This window comes from Rhinolophus hipposideros (assembly GCF_964194185.1).
Source record: "Rhinolophus hipposideros genome assembly, chromosome: 3".
Classification (NCBI taxonomy): Eukaryota; Metazoa; Chordata; class Mammalia; order Chiroptera; family Rhinolophidae; genus Rhinolophus; species Rhinolophus hipposideros.
This window is the reverse complement of record NC_138049.1, coordinates 105,540,993-105,563,433: the sequence shown is the minus strand read 5'-3', so window position 1 is coordinate 105,563,433 and position 22,441 is coordinate 105,540,993. Positions and strand designations below refer to the sequence as shown.

The 22,441-nt window shown below is 45.6% G+C and overlaps 2 protein-coding genes across 4 annotated transcripts; both read right to left on the bottom strand.

The window, feature by feature from the left end:
• Nucleotides 1-1,187: 1,187 nt before the first annotated feature.
• LOC308495433 (HLA class II histocompatibility antigen, DM beta chain) lies at nt 1,188-8,093 on the bottom strand. 3 transcript variants are annotated; one of them, XM_081043634.1, is made up of 7 exons: nt 7,784-8,093; nt 5,925-5,987; nt 5,046-5,327; nt 3,539-3,823; nt 2,076-2,192; nt 1,879-1,914; nt 1,188-1,556 (listed from the first exon to the last, which is right to left on the bottom strand). In XM_081043634.1, exons 2-7 carry the CDS (start codon nt 5,977-5,979, stop codon nt 1,537-1,539), a joined length of 795 nt encoding a protein of 264 aa, XP_080899760.1. In that variant the 5' UTR covers nt 5,980-5,987; nt 7,784-8,093; the 3' UTR covers nt 1,188-1,536. The 3 variants fall into 3 exon arrangements, with proteins under 3 accessions (XP_080899760.1, XP_080899759.1, XP_080899761.1); XM_081043633.1 differs by lacking the exon at nt 7,784-8,093 and adding an exon at nt 6,178-6,463; XM_081043635.1 differs by lacking the exon at nt 7,784-8,093 and adding an exon at nt 6,091-6,199.
• An 8,617-nt stretch (nt 8,094-16,710) lies between these two features.
• On the bottom strand, nt 16,711-20,500 carry LOC308495470 (HLA class II histocompatibility antigen, DM alpha chain). The gene is made up of 5 exons (XM_081043757.1): nt 20,349-20,500; nt 18,820-19,104; nt 17,664-17,942; nt 17,292-17,420; nt 16,711-16,966 (listed from the first exon to the last, which is right to left on the bottom strand). Exons 1-5 carry the CDS (start codon nt 20,434-20,436, stop codon nt 16,962-16,964), a joined length of 786 nt encoding a protein of 261 aa, XP_080899883.1. The 5' UTR covers nt 20,437-20,500; the 3' UTR covers nt 16,711-16,961.
• Between the last annotated feature and the right edge of the window lie 1,941 nt (nt 20,501-22,441).

Genomic DNA, 22,441 nt, shown 5'->3' with positions numbered 1-22,441 from the left:
CCATCAGCATAGAAACGGTCCAAGGATGAAGGGTTCTAGCCCCCATGAGCACGGCTCCCACCCACCCACCCACGGCCATGGCTAGCAGCCCACAGGAAGATTCCACAGTCTTCTGTCCCCTCCCCAGCTCATCAGCCTCCGATGGTATGTGTTCCTGCATAGATACCCCCACACAAACATGCCTCCTAACCCCTTGTCTTCCCTCCACAATCCTTGTTAAGCTAAGCTCCCCCAATACTTGTCTACATTTCTGGTTTCTTTTCTTTGCCTGAAGTCCAGTATCCCATTCTCATTCCAAAAACAGTTCCACTGCCCAGCTTTCTGTGTCCAGCAGGTGTCGCCTTTCACTGGAAACAAACAGCACCTCGCTTTTAGTTTGAAATCTAGACTCCAACCAACAGTGGATGACCCTTGTGCTTTGGGTAGAAGGGACTGGAAGGGTGGCTCTAACCAGTGGTGTGCTCACCGGCACGAGGGTCCTCAGAAAAAAAACCAATCCAGTCGCTTCCCGCTCAGGTAGCCAAACACCCTACAAAGAATTTGTCCTTTGACCTTAGACAAGTGATTCAACCTCTCTGACACTCACTTTCTTCGTCTGTGACATGGAGGGAGACAATCTGTTTCGTATGGTGTTACTGTGAGATACAAACATAAAGCCCAGTTCCCAGGTCATGACATGCACTCAAACTAGGTTCCCTTCCCCACTTGGGTATGGAAGAAATAACCACCCAGACACTCAGACCTGAAGGTAAATTCTGCCCCCTGAGGCTCTGTGTCAGGACGGGGATGAGGACCAAATAAAGTCATGCATGTGAAGCGCCTGGTACAATGCCTGGCCCCAAAGCTGAGTAACTGACAACAAACAGCTCATGTCACTATGGTGGGCTCACTGAGTACCCCACAATGTCAGCCATTTACAAGTAAGAACTCACAAGACCTACCCCTGATGAGGTAAGGAAAATAGTTACTCCCTTCCTCTACCTTACTCTGCCACTCCATCCCAAGACAGTTTAATTTCTTCTTATGAATTATAAATCATAATAATAAAAAACCCAATTTCTGTCATGTCTAGATGGGAAAATGGGAGGAGGCACTGACTCCTCCACTGGAGTAGGAGAGAATCAACCCCAGCCACTAACTCTGCCCGTAGGGCTTCCCTAGCGCCTCAGGAAAAAGCATGGGAAAGCAATACTTCCACCAGAGTTTATTCCTCAGAGATGATCACCAGCGACTCAGCACCCTCTGTGGCACGTGGGGCCCCCAGAGGGGCCTTTAACTTCCCTCCCCAGATTATGTTCACCCAGAAATAAGCCTCGGACAATAACTTGGTTACAAAATATTCCCAGCAATGAGTTCCCCCAAGTCGCTAAAGTTTACATGGAGGGAGAGGGGTACTAGGAAATTCAAAGAACTGGATGGAGAAATCATAAGATCCAGAAAAATCTGGAGGCTTTGAGGATGTTGGAGGGGCACTGCAGTATCACTACAAGTATGAATCTCTTTCTCACTCGGCGTGGAAGTTGTAGAATCCTGCCTCTAGGAAATGTGCCGACCTGCTGAAGAAATAAAAAGAACATAATAAGCCTTCAAACCCCCTTACCCCATCATTTGTCTCTATAACCATCATGCCAGAGCCTTTAATACAGTGACACCCACCTTCAGCCTCCTCCCCACAGGCACTCCATTGGTTAGAAGAGAAGGGTAGGCTCTCCTCTTTCCTGCTCCTAATCCCAACAATGGCGGCTTAAACGTGCTCTTGGCTAGATCCTGGGTAGCTCACCCCTACTATAAGCACGATCAGCTGAACCCAATGCTGACCCCCTCCAACTTCACCCCTTCCAAAGCACCAGTAGGCAAACAGACCAACACAGATGTTACCTTCCGGATAATTGGCCCCAGGGAGGGAAGTATAGCCTAGGAGAGGAAGATACTTGATTAGAGGACAGTCTTTGTAGATAAAAGTAGCTGGCATTATTCACAGCAAATGGGGTAGCATTGGGAAAACCAATCACACACAGGATGTGAGCAGAGACTGGGAGTGAGAGTGGCGCTGGGAGCTCAGGAGGGTCACTCACCAGAGGAGCCAGCTCTCTGACAGCTGAGCACCCCGAGAGAGAAGATGATGAAGCCCAGGCCCAGAGTCGCCGCAGCCACAGAAACCTTCACTATCTGCTCCGGGGACAGCCCAGGTGCTGCAAAAACACAAACTGACTAGAACCGATCTCTGTCGCTCATTCCCAGAACAACTTAATTTATTGCGACCTCCACCCAGCAGGTGCAAAGGTGCTTAATTCCAACCCCAAGGGTCTGGCTCACACCAACCCCTCCTCAAAACCCCCATCCTGTGAATCTCTACTCCTAGAGTAACCCCGAGGGACCACTCTCCCTAGAGGTAGCGCCTGCCTCTTAATACAGCAGGACCTCTCAAGGGACCCTACTTTCTTCCTTCACCCAAAATACAAGTATTCCATGGTGACAATGTTTGCTCCCTTACTTGCTCTATCTGAGTACTTTCCTATTAAAACATCTTTTCTAAAGTCCAATGGTTCCATTCCATGAGCTATGTGTCTTATGTGTCTTAATGTGTCTCCTACCTGTCCACATCCAGATTTCCCATGTGTCCTTCCAGAACCTGTCTCCATCCCCTTTCCAGAGCTGGTCCTACTCTAACTCCTGTCCCACCTGGATCCCTTTCCCATGCTAAAATGAATATTCCACCACCAAAGGAAACTGCCTGTGAGGGTATGAAGGAGACTTTCCCAGGAGAGCTCAGGTGAGCCTGCGGGTTCCACTCTCCGCTCCTCATGCCCTTCTCAGCTGCCCAGCCAGACACCACACTCCCCACAGGGGAAAGTTTGGTCTCAGCAGCCAGTCCGGGGTTCTGTCCACTGGCCCTTTTCAGACACCCTTCCTCTTCCTCCTTTCTTCTTCTCTTTCCCAAAAATCCCCAAATCTGTGTGCACTTCTCTCAGTTCCTTTAACTCCTTCTAATCCTGGTGACTGCTTCCTTGTTCACTAGCCCTGAGCATGCAAGCAAAGTGTCTAGCAGCTATGGCTTTTCCTCCCTGATATAGCAGCCCACATTCAGTATTGCCCCCACACCAAGAAACAGTCCTTTTTCTTCTGCGACCTTCTTTATTTCTCTAATTCCCATTCCTGACCTGACAACAGAATAGCTGAAATCTGGGGATCCTGGAATATTGCATCACAATTTGGGGTTCTGAAATGTACATCCTCTTTTCAGGACAGCCCTGCTTCCTTCCGGCCCTCGGACAAGCACACCACATCACCCACACTACCATAGCAACAGAGACACCAGAGAACTTTCCGTTCCTGTATCCCATTGCCCCATCTCCCGTCAGAAACTGCCCATACATTCCTTCAGACCCACTTCTCATTCTCATCATCTCCCTCTCTACCATATGCCACGGACCTCTCCACATCTCACTCCCTTTGCCAAAATACTGCTGTTCTTTTCCACCACCCACTTGCAATGGCTCTGCTTTGGCCCTAATCCTCCGGCCTGCCATGCCCTTACTCCAGTCCTGACGGATGGGCTCTGCAGCTCCAACGTGCTCCACCACGCAGGTGTAGGTATCCCAGAAGGAGGGGCTGGTGGCTAAATGGGAGAGGGTCTGGTACGTCCAGTCTCCATTGGGCTGGGCAATCTTTTGGGCACTGCCATGAGGAAGGACAAGCTGCCCATTCTTCCACCACGTGATGGTCACGTCCGCTGGATAGAAGCCCCACACGTAGCAGGCCAGCATCACTGGCTCCCTTGTGTTAAAAGGAGTGGTTTTGGCTACTTGCACAGATGGTGGCCCTGCATAGGAGGAAAACGTGGTCACAAAAGAGGGCTTTTCCTCCAACCTGACTTCTTTCCTGCTTCAATTCTTCATGGATTGTGCCAACTTCCCCTCCCCAACCCCACCCTATGCCAACACACATCCCTTTGAAAATAGGGAATTAGAATTTACTCCTGCTTCGCTCTTCCTTTTCTCCCATTCCTTCACTGCCCCTTCCTTTCTTTTCTCCTCCAAAATTATGTTTGATCAAAATAAGGAGAAGCCGAGTCTGAACTGCAAACTGTTTCAGGAATCACTGTATTTATTTCAAGCACATAAGCTAAGAGTTGTCTGGAGTTGCAAGTTGGGGTTTATGTAAAGGTAGAAAGACTTCTGTCCTCAAATCTTGTTAACAAATTAAGTTGCTAAATAAAGCTTTTTTTCCTCAGATAGTTTAAGGAAACAAGCCTAACTCAGGGCTCTCTTAAATTTGGATTAGCATAGTCCAAATTAATGAGATTGTTAATACTGCCATTATTTACTAGTTTATTCTCCTAGGTGACCCTCTTGCTTGCCTCTGTCTTTGCTTTTCAAAGAAAATCTTAAATAAAAATCCAAGAAATTGTGTTAAAATGCAGATTCCCTAGCCTGCATCTCCAGATGTTTTCGTTTAATGGATCTGAAGGGCTTGTGTTTGAAACAAGCACCTTCCCCAGGCAATTCAGAAAAAGGTGGTTCAGAAATCACATGTCAGGACACACTACTTTGTCCTGTGGAGATCTTCAAGCTTTCCTCTACCAATCTCAAGTCATTCTCAATACAAGCGGTAAGGGTGAGGGAGCATACACATCAGAGGCTCTCCAAATATTCCTATGTCTAGGCCCATCCCAGACCTAGAATATCAGAACCCAGGATAAAAAGGCATGCGTACTTGAGCAACACCATTCTGGTTATTCTGACACAGCCCGGGTCGAACTGTGGTCTGCACCCTGGGATGCCCTGCCTAGGAGGAAACATGCGGACCCTCCCCGCAAGGGCTCCTCTGGTTCACACATCCCCTCCTTCTCTTTATTCCTGCTCTACCCCCACCAACCACCTTGTTTCCCCTTGGGGTCAACCCACCCTCTTTCTACATCCAGGTCCATACATCTTCTGCTTCTTTTCTGCCCAAATCTCAACCCCCTTGCCTGCTAAGGAATCCTTCCTGGCCTCTCTTCTCTTCCTGTGCTTCCTCTCAGCCCCTCATCGCTCCCTCCTTACGTGTCCTGTGGGTCAGTGATCCCCAGAAGGGCTCTGTGTGTGTGGTACAGTCCTGGCGCCCCTGAGATAATCGCTGGATGAGGACTTTGTGGGTGTTGAGGTAATTTGACAGGAAGATGGCCAAGCGATGCAGTGCCCCAAATTCACAAGGGGCCATTTGGCGCTCGTTTGGATCCCAGCAGGTCAGCAAATCTTTGTTGAAGGAGATGCAATAGGTGAAATCCTGTGCAGTCCCATTGTCATCCAACAGACAGGTGCTTTCCACATGGGCCACAAAGCCCCCTGCAGGAGCCAGAGAGGAGGCAGTTCAGAGGCCAGGCTCGGCTACACCGTGGGGCACAGTTTCCCACCTCGGGCAGCATCTGCTAACCCAGCTCATGTACTAGGGTCCCTGAGAGCCCCGATTAACAGATTAGCTGGCAGTAGCGAGATATTGTTAAATCCTGTTTTATGGAAGGTGGCCCAAGATTATTTACATGTTTAAACACAACAATTTACCCAGGACAAGACCTTTAATAAGGCAAATTATTGAGTGGGAATGGGGGTAAAGGGAAAGAGTCAGCCTTGTTTCGTGCTGGATATATTAGTAACTATTCACTCCACATATACTTGTGAGGCATTCACTACGTGCCAGGCACTGCGCTGGGAGCTGGCAGGGCAGCAAACAAGGCAGACGTCCTGGCCTACATTCCAGCAGGAGATCCATATTACACAAATAATCACACAGCTTCATTACTATTAAAATTGCCACAAAGGCACAGTATAAGTGCTATAGGAGTATGTCATAGTCTGGGGTGTCCAAATCCAGTAACAAAACTGAACGTTCTCAGCCTACAACAGGAGCAGAGCAAAGGAAGGCCCAGGAAGAAATGTCCTTACCTGCTCCGGTGCAGCCCAGGCTGAGGCCCAGCAGCAGCCGCAGGAGTGTGGTCATGATCTGCTCTGGAGAGATGCAGGGAATTCGGTCCCCTGGACCAGCTCTTCCAGGGGGCCTCGTGTCCTCACCCGCCCCAGAAACCCCAGCCTGAGTAGATGATCTCCAGACCTGAGCAGAATATGGTATTGCCCGGGTCTCTTGACTAAATGAGTGATTTGGACCTACCCAGCCCCTAGATACTAAACTTGTTCCTACCAGCCCATCTAAGTCGCGTCCCAAACTGAGGGTTGTCAGATTGCCTGGGTAGCCGGGGCAAACATAGACAAATCATTGAGTGCCTCAGCCTAGCGTCATCAGTTACTAGGTAAATGTCATCCTGTCCTAGGCTTTAACCACTGGTCTCTTTTTTAACTCTTCCTTGTAGAACAACCAGTCTGTAGGTAGATTTCCCTGGGTCAGTGGAGATAATACTCCCAGTATTCCCAGGATGCGGACTGCCCGCTGATTTAACTGTTTCCTCTTACTGTCCTTCCCAAAGATTGGGCCTAGATAACCTCTTTTGTTCCTTAAAGGGAGGTTTCTTAGGAAGATATTACATAACCCTTGGTCTGCCCTGTCACCCAGAAGACAGAGGACACAGGGCCTTCTGGGGCAGGTGGCAGAGGCGGGGCTGCTGAGAAGGAAGGAGGCGCAGGGAGAGTGCAGGGTTCTCTCTGGCTCAAAGCAAGACAGCAGAATAACGAAAGCAGTTCCACCTTAGAGGGCAAGGACACAGGCCTGCAAATCCCTCCCTGGGCCTCCGGCGCTTCTTTTGTTCCAGCCAGTGGACCTTCATTTCCTCCTTTCTGCTTTCTGGAACCTGACCCATGTCAGGTCAGACCGCAGGGTAACTCCACTTAAACCCCTTGCTAAATAGCTGGTGATGGGCCAGTGCCCAAAGCTCATCTGTCTCCCCCAAACTCGAAACTCCCCTGTGTGTTTGCCCCATTGGTCCCATCTGACTGAGGGCAGGTCCCTATAGTATGAAGCCACTAGAACAATAAGATAGTAAAGCTTCCCTACTTCTCTCCCCCTGGAAAAGACAGAGTTAAAAGAAAGGATTAGGAGGGAGCCCCTTATCTTCACACTTATCTGTCCTCACCCACAGTCCCTGACCCTAAGAAATTTGTGATCTTTATGAAGAAAAATGGAAGTGGGGGGGAAGCACATGCACCAAAAGTAAATGCAAAGATGAATATCAGAAACAAGAGACGTGTTTTGTATAATTATGCTTAACTGAAGCTGTGCCCATGTTTCCCAGCCGCCCGCACTCTCAACCCCACTGTGGTTATAAGATTGGTCTGTACTCTGATTCCTCCAATGGACCATCAGGTGGGTTGGAATGGGCCTCACGTGGGTTGAAATAGGCAGAAAAGGGGGTGGGGAGTCCAAAATTTGTTAAACTTCTACTTTGTGACAGATCCTACGTTGGGTATGCCCTTTAAACGCTGTCTTATTTAATCTTAAAAGGCCTGTTAATTGTCCTCATTTTACAGTTTTGAAAACAGGTCCAAAGATAAACACCCCAGGGCTAGAGGCACACACACACACACACACACACACGCTGAGGCGTGCCCAAACACTCGCTACCTCCTGGGACTGAGATGACCCACATAAAGGTAGCTAGTGGTGGCTTCCACTGAGCACAGGACAAAGGGAAGAGCCATCCGATCCACCCAAGTCTTATCTTTCCTGTTGTCAGAATTCCTTCTGCTCTTAGAACCTTTCACTTTCTCTTTCAACAGTTTCAAACTGAATTCTCCTACACACACACACTTTCCCCTTACACTCTCCTCCACCCCTAGGTGGGAGGGAGACTAACCTTGCGGGAAGGATGTCCTGGGATCCTTTCCAAGGTTTACAAAGCCTGCCCTGGCACAGGCATGCCCACTGTGTGGTCCTGTGCCCACACAGGTGTGGCCCTCCGCCAGCGTGCTGAGGCTGAGTGGAGTTCCCTCTCGTGCCTAGGTCTCTGCTCTGGCAGCCAAAGGAGATGTGAAACCTTCAGTAAGGCATGGGCAGGAAATGTAGATTTCACTTCTCCATTAATGAGAAGACTGAGGGTGATTTTTTAGAATAAAGCCGGACAGAAAAAACCTGAGACCTGTGCTTGGCGAAGCCGTTTCTTCCCTTCTCTCTTCCTCTTAACCCGACTTCTTTTTTTTTCTTTTTTGTTTTGTTTTGTTTTTTGTTTTTTGTTTTTTTTTTGTACAGACATAGTTCTATCTATCCCCCACCTCCAGGGAACCCAAAAGAATATTTCAACTGCCCTGTCCATTGTTGGTGATATAACTATTTATGTAGACTAGGACTGAGAGCATCAGCCAGCTTCCCACATGCTGTTCCAATTTCACTGCCACTATGCAAGGGCCCAAAGAGTGAGTCCTCCGGCTCCCACTGCCTCTCCTGGCCAGGCCACCACATGCCAGAAGTGGACTGACCACCGTGTTTATGTGCAAAGCACTAATGGGATACCCAGAGCTAGGAGATATGGACTCTGCCCCATGTCATTTGTCATTCGCTTACAGGTCAGTTGGGGAGTGAGAATAAACATCTCTAAAGAAAAGAATTTATGTTCAAGCGAGTAGGCAAAAAGGCCAGTGGACTTAAAATAGAAAAGAGAAGTCATTGTGTGCATGGTGGATAGGGGGTCCTGTCCATGGAGGGCGCCTGGAGCCTTCACTACTGGGCTGGATTCATGTCAGAGAAGAAGAAGGCGGTTGGCATCGCAGACCTGGCATACAGCTCCATCCATGAGCTTGGCGATATTGTGAGGTGCTGTGGGAGGTCTACCAGGAGGCTGAGCCGGCTAAAACAAAAATGAACTATAATACCATCACTGGTACTGCACACTGAAGGAAGTCACAAATGGGGTCTCATGCTTTTCCTGAGAGTATGGCCATAATAATAAATCTCTTCTAGGTACTTCCTAACGTTGCTCCCTACAAGTTCTCAGGTTACTTTTGTAGACAGATGGTTTTAACTCATGCTTCCCCTTTATAAACTCAAAACTTGCTCAACCCATCAATCATTTGTAAGCTAAAACCAGTAGCATGAGACCACATTTCTGACTTCCTTCCATATCTCTTCAAAACTACACACGCCTGCACCCTGCTAGGATTACATCACTCTCCACTCTGCCCCCGCCCACCTCCACCCCTCTCCTCTCACTCTCTATTCTCTGTCAGGATCCACTACGCTAGACCCCCAACTCCTGGGGTACGTTGCTGTCACCAATTCATCATCCTTCTATCCTGCAGCCCAATTACTTGAACTACTAGAGGATATTTTACCTGATCAGCTGCCACTCTCTTGAAGAATGTTTTATCTTCCATCTTCATCATGAGAAAATGGAGGCAGAGGGAATTGCCCAGATTTACCCAAATACTAAGTAAAAAACCATAACTTTAACTCAGATTTATGATTCTAAGTCCTATACTCCTAATTATTTATTTTAAAAAATCATTGAAAATTGACAACCATTTATAATAGTAATAAAAAACATAATACATTTAGAAATTAAAATAAGAGTAAAGACTTTATGAGAAAAAAGAAAACTTTATTAAATTACATAAATGAATACCTCAAGAAATGAAGAGGCATAATTTTCATGGATGGGGCATCCTACATAACAAAAAAGTCAATTGCCCCCAATATCTCTAACCAAAATGATGTCCCAACCAAAATCATAGCAGGATTGGGGAGAATTTGACAAGCTGATTCTAAAGTGTAGATGGAAATAAAATCCATGCATTTCTTAGACAATTTTGATAAAGAAAAGCAAAGTGAGTTTTTTGGGGGGGAAGTGAGGTGGTAAAGAAGTAATGAAAATGAGCCCTACCAAATATGAAGACATTAAAAAGCCATAATTAAAACAGTATGAACTTACAAACCAATGGAATTGAATAATCCAGAGACAAACCCATGCATCGAGGGGAACTTGGTATAAAGTCTCTGGAAATAAATGGAATATTTGGTAAATGGTATTAAGATTGATTTACTATTTGGAGGAAAAAAGTTGTACCCTTACACCACATAGAAAAATTCAAGATTAATAAAGATCTAAATATGAAAGCAAAACAATACCATTAATAGAACAGCATAGTGGAATATCATGCATAGCCAGATAAATATAAGGAAAAGCTTTCTACCCAAAATTATTTATCAGAAAAGACGGGACTACCTTATATGTAAGTCCTTAGGGACTACCTTATATGTAAGTCTACCCAAATATGTATATGTAAGTCTATGTATGTAGACTACCCAAAATATATGTAAGTCTACCCAAAATTATTTATCAGAAAAGAGGGGACTACCTTATATGTAAGTTCTTTCCAAATTAAGGCCCCCCTCTCAAAGCTGTTTGGAGACATTACATTATCCTAAAATGATCTCAAGTAACAAATCCATGAGAATTACAATAAAATTGTTTTTATGGAATATGAATGTAGAAACAGCAATATGCCCATATTAACATATTAGATTACAAACTGTGATTTTTACATTAGTGAGTTGGTAGCTAAATAAAGGTAGTTTGACTATTTGACTATTTCCCCATAACTTCTATATCCTTAAAATTGTGTATGTTAAAATTGGTCAAAAACTTTTAAAATAGCCTTACTGAGAAAATGGAGTATTACCTTATCCCTTGATATTCTAGCAAAAATTGTAACTTTACTGCCTCGCAGGTGGAAAGAATTTCATAAGATCATGAAAGCACAAACCACAAGGGTTTTGACTGTCAAAATTAAATAATTATACTCAGGGAAAGAACAAATTTAACTGATGAGCAGCAAACTGGAAGAATACATTTGAAATATTTATACTGGAATAAGATTAGTATATAGAATATATTAGAAATCCTCACGAATTTACAAGAAAAAGACAAGAAAATTCAATTTTTAAAACAGACAAAAGATATGAATCAGCAATTCACAGAGAGAGACCCCTGTGAAGAGATGCCCAGCCTCACGAGTAATGCGGCAAAGGCAAATTAAAACAAGATACTACTTTACACCCACCATATTGCCAATATTTGAAAGTCAAATAATTTCAAGTTTCAATTATGGTAAATGAAAATGAGAACTACTTTGCTATGTTGGTAGGGGTATAAACTGTGATCCCTGAATTATAGAAATTACAAACTAGTGGGGTAAAAATAATTAACATATGAAACAAGGCAGGATATTCTTGAGAGTAAATTCTGGGTTGAGAGCTTCTAAGACTTGTGTGCTAAGTCTTGGAAGAGTTCAATAAAGACTAAATAGGGCTGCAGGATTAGGGATAGGTTCATGGAAGAGGTTTTGAAGAATCTATAGTGTTGAATCTATAGTCTTGGTTTAAGATGGGAACAAGCAGGTTTCCTCCATGCCATCTGGCCAAGCCCCTGGGAACGCTCAAAAGTCCTCTGAGGCTACTTCTGAATTGGATACATCTACTAAAAGAATAGATGATTTACTTTCATCATCTGAATCGAATCCAAAGAATGTCTGACTTTTCTTTTGTGCAAGGGTTGCCAAACCGATGTTTCCAAGTTCCAGTCAAGATGGTGCAGTAGGTAAACGCTGTGCTTACCTTCTCTCGTGGCCACATCAAAATTACAACTAAACTACAAAACAACTGTAATTGACAGCGTCTAAAATCTTGCTGAACCAAAGCCCTACAACATGCAGAAGAAGCCATCTTGAGACTGGTAGGAAGGGAAGAGACGTGGAATGGGCAGGTCTTGCACCCGCAGGTGACCATTAAAAATCAGGAAAGATATCTTGGCTGTGGAGGTCCTCCTACCCCTGGAGGAGTGAGAGGTCCCAGCCCCCCTCTAACTCAGGGTTCCAGTGCCAGGGAGAGCAGTCCCCATAATTTCTAGTTGTGAAAAACAGCGGAGATTGTGGCTGAGAGAGACTGAAGGTGGCTGGAGTCCCAGCGGCTTCTCTTAAAGGGACCACGCAAGGACTTACGCTGAGCTCCAGTGCTGGGCAGCAACTAGAAAGGCAGCAGGGACATATGGTGGGGAACTGAGTTGTCTGGCTTCGGGACAAGGGCTGACGTGGCAGCTTTCTCCTGGACGGAGGAACTGTTTGAGGCCATTGTTTCTTTGTTCAGCCCTCCCCTCCCCAGTGTGCAGTCAGTCGCAGGCGGCCACCATATTTAAATCTCCACCATTCATTCACCATGCCCTCGTGATTCGAGGCCCCTGCCCACATAACTTTCAGGAACAACAATGCCACTTCCACTGGCTTTTTTATACAAACAACCTGCCTTAGCTCATGCTGCAGACTTTCCTAAGGTCTCTCAAAGTTTTGTGGAACCCAGACAAGCAGAATCTGGCTTGAGCATGTCCTATACCTCTGGCTGAGTAGCCCTAAGCTCAGCACTAGTGACAGCTAGTGACAGCCAGCCTTGGTTCTCAGCTTCCAAGCACAGCACAGGTAGCAGCCATCTGCAGATTGCTTTGTGGCTCCTGTGGGTGGCCCCAGATGGAGCACAGGCTGTGGCTGAACTTGACCTGCAGTGGATCCCCTCCAAGGCGGTCCTGGGGCTGGCAGCCCCAGTGGCTTGCTTCAAAACAATCTGGAGCATCACCCAGGTACCTCCAAGAAAGACACACCCAAGGGGCGGATTGGGCAGGAACCAGAGCCTTGATGAGGCAGATCCTGCTCTGTAGGGTCAGCCCCTGTACCACAGCTCCTCCACTGTAGTCATGGCCAGTCCTCACAACCAATGAGTCCCTCTCACTGATGTGCAAATAGCAACTAACGCTCAACTACAAGGGGAGGGCACACACAACACACACAAGGGACACACCTGGAGTGCGTGTCTCAGGTAATCTGGAAGACTGTGCTACTGAGCCCCACAGCACACCTACTACATAAGGCCACTCTGCTGAGACCAGAAGACATAGCAGCCTTACCTAATACACAGAAACAAATACAGAGAGGCAGCCAAAATGAAGAGACAAAGAAACATCTCCCAGATAAAAGAACAGAACAAAGCTTCAGAAAAAGAACTAAAAATGGAGACAAGCAATCTACCAGATGCACAGTTTCAAACACTGGTAATAAGGATGCTCAAGGATCTCAGGGAGAACTTCAACACAGAGATAGGAAACATAAAAATGGAGATAGAAAACATGAAACAGAACCAGTTCAGAAATGAAGAATACATTACAGGGAATCAATAGCAGATTACATGAAATAGAGGATCGAATGAACCAGTGATGTAGAAAATAAGGCAGAAGAAAACACCCAACCTAAAGAGCAAAAAGAAAAAAGAATCCAAAAAATTGAGGAGAGTTTAAGGGGCATCAAGCATACCAACATTCACATTATGGGGGTACCAGAAGAAGAGAGAAAGCAAGGAATTGAAAACCTATTGAAGAAATAATGACAAAAAACTTCTCTGACCTGGCGAAGGAAATAGACATACAAGTCCAGGGAGCACAGAGAGTCCCAAACAAGATGAACCCAAAGAGGTCCACAACAAGACACATCATAATTAAAATGCCAAAGGTTAAAGACAAAGAGAGAATCTTAAAAGCAGAAAAAGCAGTTACCTACAAGGCACCCCCATAAGACTGTAGATGATGTCTCAGCAGAAACTTTGCAGGCAAGAAGGGAATATTCAAAGTGATGAAAAGCAAGGATCTATGACCAACACTACTCTACCCAGCAAAGCTATCGTTTAGAATTGAAAGACAGATAAAGAGCTTCCCAGACAAGAAAGAGCTACAGGAGTTCATCATTACCAAACCAGTATTATAAGAAATCTTAGAGGGACTTCTTTAAGATGAAAAAAAAGTAAAAAATGTGAATAATAAAACGGCAAAAGCTACATACCTATCAACAATTACTTTCAATGGAAATGGATTAAATGGTCCAATCAAAACATAGTGGGGCTGAATGAATAAGAAAGCAAGATCTTTACATATGCTGCCTCCAAGAGACTCACTTCAGGTGGAAAGACATACACAGACTGAAAGTAAAGGAATGGAAAAAGAAATTTCATGAAAATGGAAACAAACAAACAAAGAAAAACCTGGGGTAGCAATACTTATACTAGACAAAATAGACTTTAAAACAAAAGCTATAACAAGAAACAAAGTAAGACCTAGTAATCCCATATCTGGATATTTATCTGAACAAACCTAAAAGGCTACTTCGAGGGGATGTGCTCACCCACATGTTCATTAAAGCATTATTTACATCAGCCAAGACGTGGAGGCAACCTGGGCGTGTGTCCCTGAATGGATGACTGGATAAAGAAGAGGTGGTACATATATACAATGGAATAGTACTCAGCCATAAAAAAGAAGGAAATCTTGCCGTATGCAACAACATGGATTGACCTAGAGGGTATTGTCCTGAGTGTAGTAAGTCAGACAGTGAAAAACAAATATCATATGATTTCACGTATGAGGGGAATCTAAAACAACAAAATAAACAAACAAATGAAACAGGAACAAACTCATATATAGAGAACATTTTGATGGTTGCCAGATAGGAGGGTGGTTAGGGGTGATTGAAAAGGAGACGGGATTAAGAAGTACAAATTGTTACTTACACAGTAGTCATGGGAATGTAGGGTAAAGCATAAGGAATATAGTCAATGATATTGTAATAACTACGTATAGTCCCGATAGGTACTATATCTATTGGGGTGATAGATGAGAGAGAAGTTGGAGACAGGGGGGAAGGTGAAGGGATTAAGAAATACAAACTAGTAGTTACAAAATAGTCACGGGGATGTAAAATATAGGGAATATAATCAATTACATGGTGATAACTATGTATAGTGCCAGGTGGGTACTAGTCAGGGGGATCACTTCCTAAATTATATAAATGTCTAACCAGTAGGCTGTATATTTGAAATTAATATAAAATAATATTGAATGTCAACTCTAATTTTAAAAATCTAAAAGGAGGGGAAAGATCAATAGCGTGGTACAGTGTCAGATGGTTGCTGGACTTATCATGGTGACCACTTCTTTAGCATTGGGAATATAATCAGTAATATGGTAATAACTGTATTGTGTTAGGTGGGTACTGTGGAATAACTATGATATATACCTGAAACTAATATAATTTTGTATGTTAGCTATATTTTAATAAAAACCTTTAAAAATACAAAAAAAAAGAGGGGAACAAATGGAGCAGAATAAAGAAGGTATTCCGGTGAAAGGGAAAAGCCTGGGCAAATGCCCTAAAGTGAAGACAGACGTGATATTGTCAAGGAAGTGGGTGGAAACATTCGTTGCAGAACAGGACTCCCGCTGGGAAGAGTGAGTAATATTTGTTATTAGAAGGGGGACACCAGAGTAAAGAGGATCTTGACTGCTTCTCGTGTATTCTAAGTGACTGTCTAATAGAATGCTTGATCAGAGTGCAGCTAACCTAAGCCCATCATTGTACAGATGAGGAATTTGAGTCCCGGAGAGCGGATGTGATTTGTCTAAGGTCACACAGCATAACAAAAACAGCTGTAAGGCTTGACTGGCGGGAATTCCTGGATAAGTTGGAAAATAGAGAGATAGAAATCAGGAAGAAGTAGAAAGCAATAATATATAGATGTAGAATGGTAAAGTGAAGAGAAACAGAAAAACATCTCAAAGGGAGAAAATACAGTAATTGAGGGTAGATTCCAAGTAGGTTCCAGAAAAGAGAAAGAAGTCAAAGATGCTGCTAAGTTCCCATGAAATCCTTGCTAAGTTATTGAGCACATTCTCTATGTGCCAAACACTGTTCTAAGCATTCTATGGATACTAACTTATTTAAGTTTCAACAACAACCCTATTAAGGTAGGCACTATTGTGATCAGCATCTTTTTATAGAAAATGATAAGGCACAGAGAGGTTAAGTAACTTGTCCAAGTGCACACAGCTAAAATTTAACAGTCACAGTTGAATTCCCAGCAGCCTGGTTCCATAGCCCATACACACACCAGTACACATGCTGCTCTCAGAAATGAGATGGTTCAGAGAAGTACCAACTCCTGGAAAGAACTGGATATTTTCCCTTAGATTCTAGTACAATGAGTCTCCCTTACTATTACCAAAATAAATTCACTCTTAACCTTAATGCCACCCTCTCCTCCAAAGCAACTCCCAGACCCTCAAGAAAGAAGCAAAGCACATGCAAAGTAATTTACCCCCAGTAGTCACATGCTCCCTTCCCCCACTATCCACCCAAGACAGCACCGTCAGTTCTCCTGGGACGATCCACTCAAGCCAAAGAAAGACCATTTGGGAGGGCACGTGACTTCTGGGCCCTTACAGGCTGCTCAAACTTCACTTCAGGAGTTTGCTTAAACTGTTTCACAGAACCGATATGGTGAAATTAGAATAGCATCTGAAGGCTTATTTTTCCCATTCCTTAGCTCCTGTTTCCCCTGGTGAAGTTTGCAGGGGGTTATATATTTCTCAAGGCAGCCTATGCTATGTATAAATATTTTCACAAACAGTAAAATGCAAAAAACTCCCACAAGCAGCTCCCTTCACCATTTTGGGAGATTATCAGAAAGGAGCCCTGCCTTCATTTCTCACATATTTTGCATAAACCCATAGGAGTAAAAGCCACTGTGTGGTGCTGAACCAGGGGACAGGAGGCAGCGGAGGAGTTGGGGTTTTCCCATTTCCCTCCCTGATGAGGGCAAGCTGTGTTCAGGTTAAGGCATGTTGAATTTGAAATGACAACCCGCTCAAGTTGAGATATCCAAAAATAAATATCATGAGTTAAAAAAGAAGCCACACTGATATGAAGTTATGAGATTTATTACCTTGAAGAGGGAAGGGATGTGGTCATGACAGGTAGACCACGCTGGGTTCCCCTGGGTGCAAGCCTGAGGAGGCAGAGCCCCCTCCTGTACATACACACACGCCCCGGGCCGTACCAAGGCCTTCTGCTCTGGGAAGGAGCGTCCTGGGCAGGATGTGAGAAAGCTGAGCACCCCCTGCTACCCTGCTAGGATGGCCGAAGTTGCTGGCATCAGACTCTGGTCAGGAAGAATCAGTCTGAGGACAAAGGACAGAGGAAAGCCATCAGGGGGATCCCACTCCTCCCCGAAGCCCCTCCCTACCTGCAGCACACCCTGCAGAAGCTGATCTCTCCTTGTCCCCAAATCATCTGCAAGCACCCGTCCTACAGCTCCCCACATCACCTCTCCCACTCAAGCCATTCCTGTGACCCGTCACTGCGTGTAACTGGGACCCCAATAAGGAGAATGCCGCACGGTGCCCCAGACAGGCCTCCCCACTCAGGGACCGCCCCGTGCCGCAGGGCAGTCCTGGCACGCACACACACCGCCGCGCTCGCTGCCCTCCAGATGCCCCCACATACCCCCTGAGCAAGGTCTCCGGAAGTAGATTATGAGGACTAAGCCAACAAGGATGCCCAGCACCCCCAGGCCGAAGGCCACACCACACAGCACGTTTTCCAGAAGATCTGAGGGCAGCGCGTTCTGGGGCACTGGAGAAAAAGGGGAGCAGGTCTGCCTGGAGCCTGGCTGGGGAGCGCCCCACCCAAGGGAATGATGTAGGTGTCTGGGCTGACAAGGGAGAAACTGAGGCATGGAAGATTGAGGTTGGCTCAGAGTGACTAAACAAGCTCAGAATGGACTAAACCAGGTCCAAGGAGAGAAAGAAGGCCCTCCCACAGGTCTATCCCGTTTTGTCCCCAAATGAACCAGGCTTCCAGGGAGAAGGGTCTCACCCCAGTAGGCAATTGCTGTGTAGCTGTCAATTTCATGAGTCACGATGCAGGAAAAAAGGTCAGAGGGTGACGGTGTGAAGTTTAAGTAAGAAAAGGCCTGGAAGCTGAGTCCATCAACGGCTGAGACAAAAGTGGGCCCGACTCCTTCCACAGGGGTGGAATGATGCTGCCAGTTCACTGTCAGTGTGGGCGGGAAGAGATTACTGACAAAACAGACCAGCGTGTTGGGCTTGCCAAACTCCAGGGGCTTCAGCGTGAACACCTCAGCGACAGGAAACCCTAGTGGGGGATTGAGGAATGAGGAAAAGAAAGGACTAGTTTAGGTGGTACCCCAGTATTTGGAAGGGACGTGGCATACAGACAAGTGGGCAGAGACAGTCAGTGCGACGGGCTTAGAGAGGTGAGATGAGGGAGGTGCTGGGGCTTTGAAGGGGTCTTCTTCCAGGCAAGAACCAGAGCTGGACCAAGAGGCAGAGCCAGATCCAGGCCACTCTGGACCTCTCCACCCTGACTTCCTGCAACACTTCCTGTCCAGACCTCACAGCGGCATCTAACCACACATTGTGTTCTCATTAAAACACAGGTATATCATCAGATGCTCCCTTTCCCCTATTCTATCTTGCTGAGCATAGTACTGTAACACAAGCACTAATATTCAGTGCACATTAATTGCTCCCTGCTGAATTCATCAAGTTCAATAAATACCGTGTTTCCCAGAAAATAAGACCTAGCCGGACAATCAGCTCTAATGCGTCTTTTGGAGCAAAAATTAATATAAGACCCAGTATTATATTATATATTATATTACATTATTGTATTGTATTATATTATATTATATTATACCCAGTCTTATAGTAACATAAAACCATATCTTATATTAATTTTTGCTCCAAAAGATACATTAGAGCTGATTGTCCGGCTAGGTCTTATTTTCAGGGAAACACGGTAGCTTTGAATGCCTCTATTATACATCCTAGGCACTTGTCTTCTGCTTTACAACAAAAACAGAGTGCAGCCCATGGCTGGTAGAAAACTAAAGGTCCTAGCGGAGAACCAAGAGGCACCAGAGGTGCGGGGCTGGTGTGAAGGGGAATAATTCATTGTATAGATTAATTAGGTTAACAATGTAGCCCCCCACTCCCGAAAAATCCCTGACCTCTAGACACTGGGATTTGCCCTTCAAGTACTGGGCCTATTTTGTGCATCATGGTTTGGCAGAATTTTTCGTCAAAGAGAATGGTAGAATTATCTCCAGACTTCTGCGCCCAGTCGGCAAATTCAGGCAGGCGAGGTACTCGAGTATTCCGGGAAAAGTCGAAGGAGAAAAGCTGGTCCCCGTCATAGGCCTCAGAAAGTCCCACGCTGGGACTCCCATTCTGACAGAACATCGTGTGCAGGAATGTGTGGTTTTGCAGATCATTCCGCCATCCTGAAGTAGGAACTGCAAAGGAGACAGGGCGGGGTTCAGGAAGGTGGGAGTCTTCTCTTCCTCTTCAGCTTAGAAAACAGCCAGGCCTGCTACAAAGAGAGGGCTGGGATGGGCCATAACCCCCGCTGGTGTCTGTTATTTGGGCTCTCCCACCCAGTGGGGTGAAAAAGCAATTACATTATCTCTCCAAACTACCTCTGCCCATGAAGAGGCCAACTGTCTAAAGTTTTAAAAACTAAAAAAGGTCCACTGTCTCAAGTGACAGATTCAGCCGCAGTGTTGGTTGTGTGTTTGTGCACTACACAAAGGCATCCAGCCAACGAGGTAGTTGGAGGCTGAAATCTAGCTGGCACTTTGCTCACCCCGCCATGTATCCGGCACAGGGCTGCATCCTCCCAAAACGGAGACCTTTGTCTAATTCATAGAAGCCTCCACATTGACTTGCAAAGGGCCTGGATGGGGTCCCCAGTATTAGAATGCAGAGCAAAGGAATGGTCACGGCTCCCCAAGCTATAGATGACACTGTTCCCTCCTACGCCTAGACACACATGGTAAACTGAATAACCAGTCTCCAGGCTTCCTTTCAGGCGTTTCATTGGCATCAGTCCTCTCTGAAAACGTTTCCCCCCCCTTCAACTTTCCAGCCCTTGAGAGGACTGGGGAAAGTGACCCTATAGCTGCAAGAAATAACCCTATTCCTTAAAACATCAGGCAGGAATCCCCCAACCAGTAGGTAACCTTCCACCCAATACGTCATACCTAGAATAATAGACATTTAGAATAAGAAGGTTCTTCCAGATTATTCTTCCATTCTGCCCCATCCTTTTCAGAGAAGGCAATTAAGGACCAATGAAGATAAGAGACTTCTCAAGAATGACAAGGCGAGTTGATGACAGCGCAGAGTAGACTCTTGAGTAGAACAGTAGCAATAACATTTGCTTTGTTCAAATCCCAGCTCTACCACTTTCCAACTGTGTGAACCTGCACAAGTTACTTAAACTCTAAGTCTTCTTTTCTTCATCTGTAAAATGGATATACTAATCTCTGCTTCAAGAGATTCTTAAAGGAAACATATAAAGCACCTCTGACATCCTTTGCTGTCCATTCATAGTAGCTCCCTTCCCCAATTCGGTTAGTTTCCACTATCCCACAGTACTTCCCACCACTTAAAAGCCCAGGGCTCTTCTTCACAGGCTGAGTTGGCTCCCTAGGCTCCTGCCCCTCAGAATGGAAGTAAAGGGGAGGTGCTGTCATACCTTGAAGGGCGGTCCAGGAGTGGGGCAGCAGCCACAGAAGGTGTAGCAGCCGCAGTAGCGCAGCTCCCCGACTCTTCTCATGATCCATGTTTCACCCACACAGTGGGCCACAAGCTACCAACCAGCTGACCCAGGTCCCCAAACTCCCTCCCAGATCACGTTCTGCCAGCTCACTTCCAATAGCGTCCTTGCCTTTTCTGGCTCAGCCAATCATAGAAGAGAAGGGTTTAACATCATCAGTCGCTGGGGAGGGAGGCCTGGGGAGAGCAACCTCCTGAAGAAGGCTCTTTCACCAGGCCACAGTGGGGTGTGTAACTGGTCTGGGTAGGTGTGGAGGAATGTCTGCCTCCTGGTGGGGATCCCTCTGTAATATCAGGTCAAAAGCCTCAGCCTGTAATCTAACCCACGGGCTCTTCAGAGCAGCGCCACCCAGTGCCAGAGGCTGCAGTGGGGAAGCGCCTGTTCACTGCAACCGCCAGGGCTCTTCAGACTCCTGCTCTTTCTCAGAGAGACACTCTCCTTAGCTATAATTCTTTCTACAGAAATATTGTGAAAATTTATTAAGTGCTAACTATTGGGCCCAGTACTAGAAACACAAAAACGAATAAGGCATATTCCTGTCTTTAAAGAGCTTAAAGTCTTGTGGGGGAGGGGTCAATGAATAAATACACTACAATGTAATGTATTCAAATAAGAATATGCCAAGTGTTTTGGAAGTAGTAATTCTATGAAAATGAAAGAATAGGTGAGACATAATCAGGAAGGCTTCTAAGACTCTTGAAGGAAAACCAATTTGACCAGCAGAACATGAGGGAAGAAAAAAGCATTCTAAGTCAAGGGACAGGCAAATGTGTAAAAATTAAAGGGATTCAGAGACCCTTCCTTTGGAGACCTCTGTGAAGATGGATGTGAATGTCGTGGAGACTGCTCACGTGACCCTGTTTGGTCATGGGGAGAAGGTGGGGAGTGTCAAGATGAGCTAGCTCTGGCAAGAACCAGATCACATAAGCCCTGTTATGCCACAAGGAGAGTCTGGCTTTTACTTAGTAGATGATGGAGACAGTACAATCGAGGAGTACACAATCATTTCAACATTTTAAAAGAATTGTTCCGATATTTCAAACAATGGACTTGAGCTTAGAAAGAATTGAGGCAAAACTGCTGGTCAAGAGTCTGTAGTATGTGACATCAAATAAAAAGTTGTGTGTGTGTGTGCGCGCACACACACACTGCCCTTTTATAGCAATACAGTAATAATTTAGGTGAGCAATGTTAAGAGCTGAATTAAGTCATGAACAGAGGAGGTGGAGGGAATCGAATATTAAGATAATTAGGAAGAAAAATCTAAGGGCTCGGCTACTGGTTAGATGTGGGAAAGTGAAATGGAGGGGTCAGGAATAACACACAGGTTTCTAGATTGGGTGGCTGGGTGGGTGGTCAGTGAATGGGCTGATTTGAAATAGAATGCCATAGGAGCAGGTTTGATGGAGAAGAGAATGAATTTAGTTTTGTACATATTGAATTTGAGATGCCTGTGGAACAGCCATGCAGGAAGCGTGAGCTATATGGGTATGGATTTCAGCAATGGGCTGAAGAACCTTCATTTGAGAATCATCAGCACAAATGTTGAAGCAGAGGTGGTGGATAAGGCCACCCAAGTGAACCGTGCAGAGATGAGCGGAAAGTGACACAAGGACATATGTCTGGGTGAGTTCAAACCCCAAACCTCATAGCAGTCAGGATCCAAGATCCAGTCAGGAACATATATCCACTCAAGGTGTTCCAGACTGAGAGAATTTAATATAGAGCATTTGTTACAAAGGTGTTAAAAAGGCAAGAAGTGCAAAAAGGAAAAAGAGAATGGCTGGAGGTGCAAATAGGAAAGGAATGCCTGGAAATCAGAAGATGCTATTGCCCCTGAGCGGGAATCCACGCCTACTTGTGGTGCCCTGGGAGAGACGCTGTCATCATCAGCTCTGGGTCTACTGAAAAGCTGCCATCGCCATCAAGGCTGGATCACTGAGAACGCACTTCCTGTGCCCAAGAGGCGAGAGTCCAGAATTACCCGGTTCTTGCTGCTGCTGTAGCTACCA

Bases quoted from the DNA above. Each gene is read 5' to 3' on its own strand.
- LOC308495433 (XM_081043633.1), bottom strand. From the start codon at position 6,253: ATGATTTGTCTATGTTTGCCCCGGCTACCCAGGCAATCTGACAACCCT. The intron at 5,328-5,924 runs GTAAGGACATTT...TGGCTCCTGCAG, and splicing joins CCTGGGCTGCACCGGAGCAG to GGGGCTTTGTGGCCCATGTG. The intron at 2,193-3,538 runs GTAAGGGCATGG...GTGTTTTTGCAG, and splicing joins GCCCATCCGTCAGGACTGGA to CACCTGGGCTGTCCCCGGAG.
- LOC308495470 (XM_081043757.1), bottom strand. From the start codon at position 20,436: ATGGATCATGAGAAGAGTCGGGGAGCTGCGCTACTGCGGCTGCTACAC. The intron at 19,105-20,348 runs GTATGACAGCAC...TCTCCTTTGCAG, and splicing joins CTCCTGGACCGCCCTTCAAG to TTCCTACTTCAGGATGGCGG. The intron at 17,943-18,819 runs GTCAGGGATTTT...ATCCCCCACTAG, and splicing joins GCAAATCCCAGTGTCTAGAG to GGTTTCCTGTCGCTGAGGTG.